Source organism: Egretta garzetta, unplaced genomic scaffold, assembly GCF_000687185.1.
Source record: "Egretta garzetta isolate BGI_Z169 unplaced genomic scaffold, ASM68718v1 scaffold251, whole genome shotgun sequence".
In the NCBI taxonomy this organism is placed as follows: Eukaryota; Metazoa; Chordata; class Aves; order Pelecaniformes; family Ardeidae; genus Egretta; species Egretta garzetta.
In genome coordinates this window covers 4,316,641-4,319,648 of record NW_009258952.1, presented here as the reverse complement: position 1 = coordinate 4,319,648, position 3,008 = coordinate 4,316,641, and the positions used below count along the sequence as shown (strand labels likewise).

Below are 3,008 nucleotides of genomic sequence, written 5' to 3'. Positions count from 1 at the left end.
CGGCTGCGGGTGGCGGCGCGCTGGGGAGAGCCCGGTTCTGCCCCCTTCGCCTCTTTTTGTTCCCCCCAGAGCGGGCGGTGTGGCGGGATGGACGCTTTTCACCCAGGGCGAGGGAGTGACCGTGGCTTTCCTACCTAAAGCACTGGGTCATGGCATAGGCGGTGTTGGAATGTTGTATTCTTGGAAGCGGTACTACTTTTTTAAGAGTTATCTGTGCTTTCCTTTGTTTGGTGAATAGAATATAACCCCATCTCCCCCCTTTTTCTTGGCCGAGTTGAATACCTTTAGTTTTGTTAGGTTTTTGGAAATGCTAAACCAGAAGCATTAATCAAAGTAATGTTTTGAAATGCACCAAGAGTGGCTATTTCATATCAACTTTATTGTGTTCTTCAGTTCAGGTTTTGGCAATGAATGCAAGCCTTTTAACTTTTTTTGTTCTTAAATTCCAATACTGGAAGCCCTTATCTACAGTCTAATCTTCACTGATGTCTGGCTCCTTTTAAGTAGATATGAAAAGCATGCGTTCTTGCATGCAGGCAGTGAAATGTGCATGCCAGTGAACTGTATAAAACCACTTGAACAAACTGAGGCTATCTTCCTGAAGCAACAGTGTATACTTATTAGAGTAAAAAAAAAAAAAAGTAGCACCCTGGTTTCTGTCCCTAAAACAACAGTGGCAAACTCCGTACAAGCTACAGTTTGACTTTTGTTGCTTAGTAAGTTCATGCAGGCCAGTACTTCAACCTCCAAATTACATTACTCTCTCTTATGCATTTACAGCCAACAGACCTGGAAGAAAGACTTTGTCTTGGAGCTAACTCCTGTGATTTTTGAGATCATTCATCATGAAGTATGTAGTACAGGAATGGCTCAGAGTAACTACCTTGCTATTCATAGCGCAAGCAGTTTCTGCAATGGTTCTCCCCAATGCCACGCTCTTAGAGGAACTTTTGGAAAAGTACATGGATGAAGATGGTGAGTGGTGGATCACCAAGCAGAGAGGGAAAAGGGCTATCACAGACAGTGATATGCAAAGTATCTTGGATCTTCATAATAAATTACGGGGTCAGGTGTATCCACCAGCTTCCAATATGGAATATATGGTAAGAAAAAACTGATAGTGACATGCAGAAAGAAATGTTCTTAGAATAGTTACTGTCACTTTATATACCAGCATACTTTGTCTTAGCTTGCTTGTTTTCGCATTTAAAGCACTTGTTACTTGTTTGTGGGTTTTTTTGTACAGGGGTGAACTGTGAGATAAAAATACCTGTTTGTGGATCAAGTGTCATGTGCTGCTGATATTAATGGGTTTAATCTCTCACAGCTCTCCCGAATTTAACTGGTAATTCCTCAGTGTAAGGGGCCAATTGCCAAAATTTCATTACTCCAAATAGTTGATTGTGGCCTAAGAAGTTACCATCTAAGAAGAGTACTGGACTATGAAGTTTTGAAATAACATGGATTCTCTCCCATGCTTTCAGGTTGGATGGAATTTCTGAGCAAAATGAAGGTCCTGTAACAAGAAAGTTGTCTATTTAAGTTGACAATTGCTGCTAGACTGGAATCCTGTATATTCCAATGTTTAACAGATTAATACTGTAGTAATTTCTCTTTGTGTTTTTCCCCTAAGAAGCCGCTATTTTTGTTTTTTTAATAGCAGACTTAAATTTCCCATGTTTTTGAACTTTGATTTTATGCCATGGTTCAAGGCTAACTATATTTCTCCTTGCTAATTAGATCAATCAAGTCATTAGAGCTTTTAAGAAGTCCAGAGGTTTGACAAGAAAGTGCAACTTTTCTTCTGTATTCTTATTTCTGCAGAAAAGCTCAAGTCTTTTTTCCTGTGTCCACACTGTGTTTATCTGTCCAGGCACCAGAGAAATAGAATTATGATAGGTTGGGTTGTTTATACTAAATATTACACAGGTTTCCTGACACTTTCCATTGTAAAGTTATGACAGAGGATCACGTTAGCACATTTCAAGATGGAAATAATTTTCCCAGCTTGGAGTGATGTCTCTCAGCTTGGAGATCTGATTGAAGTGAGCATGTATATGTCCTGGAGAAACCATGCTTGCTTAAACCATTGATAAACTGAAGTTTACTAAGATGAGTGTTGCTATACTAGAGTAAAAGCTGTCAGAGAATTAGTTGCCACATTCCATCTCCCTACAAAGGGATGATAATATCTGAACCCCCTTGAACCCTTTCAGTTACAATTGCACATATCCCTAAACGTTTTTCTGCTGTGAATTTTTCAGACCTTGTTATAAGATAGGTAACCTTTTTGTTCCCAGTAACTCAGGCTGATTTATTTCTGGAAAACTCAAGAAAAAGCTGTCCAGCCCTTTTGTAAAATGAGAATAGGGAAGACTGTATTGTTTTCCCATGTTAAAATACCACAAAACTTTTTCTTGAGATTCTTTGAAAGGGTAGCTTTGATTTTTAGTTCTGCGCCTTTTTCCATTCCTAGTGCCATTCTATATTTGCCAGTGTTGTATATCTTGTGAAGAAGAATTTGGATGTACTCATTGGAGTTAGATTTTTGACAGCTGTATTCTTCAAAGATTCCTCCTGCACTGTGCACACTTTGGCCTAGACTTTGTGTTAGGTCTACATCTGGAACAAGGTTTTTTGTTTGGTTTTTTTGATTGTTGTTGTTTTTTATGTGCTCCCCAATGACCCCTGACCCAGAGTACAAGTAGCATGGAAAAGAGATTATCCAATTTTAATGTCAAGGAGATATTCTTATGTCCTGTTACTGAAAACGGGACAGCAGCTTTCAAGAGAGTGGGATTCAGTTTTCGCATGATATCCACGGGAATCAGGGACTGGGATGGGCAAGAGTTTGGGACTTGTGCGTGCAAAGGGTCTGTGTAAAGGGTCTGGTCAAAGGCATGGATACATGTTCAGGGACAGGGACCCATGAGAAGGGCATGGAGAGAGGCTGAGAGCCTGGTCAAGAGAGTGTTGAGAAATCAGTGGTATGGAGGGGAAGAGCATTT

The 3,008-nt window shown here is 40.0% G+C and overlaps 1 protein-coding gene across 2 annotated transcripts in view; it reads left to right on the top strand.

Annotated features, from left to right (window-relative positions):
* Positions 1-845: 845 nt before the first annotated feature.
* Positions 846-3,008, top strand: part of CRISPLD1 (cysteine rich secretory protein LCCL domain containing 1) — a 38,485-nt gene continuing 36,322 nt past the window's right edge. For both annotated transcript variants that reach the window (XM_009634485.2, XM_035890108.1), the window contains exon 1: positions 846-1,103. In XM_009634485.2, coding sequence (XP_009632780.1) covers positions 846-1,103 — 258 coding nt within the window. The remainder of the gene's footprint in view (positions 1,104-3,008) is intronic.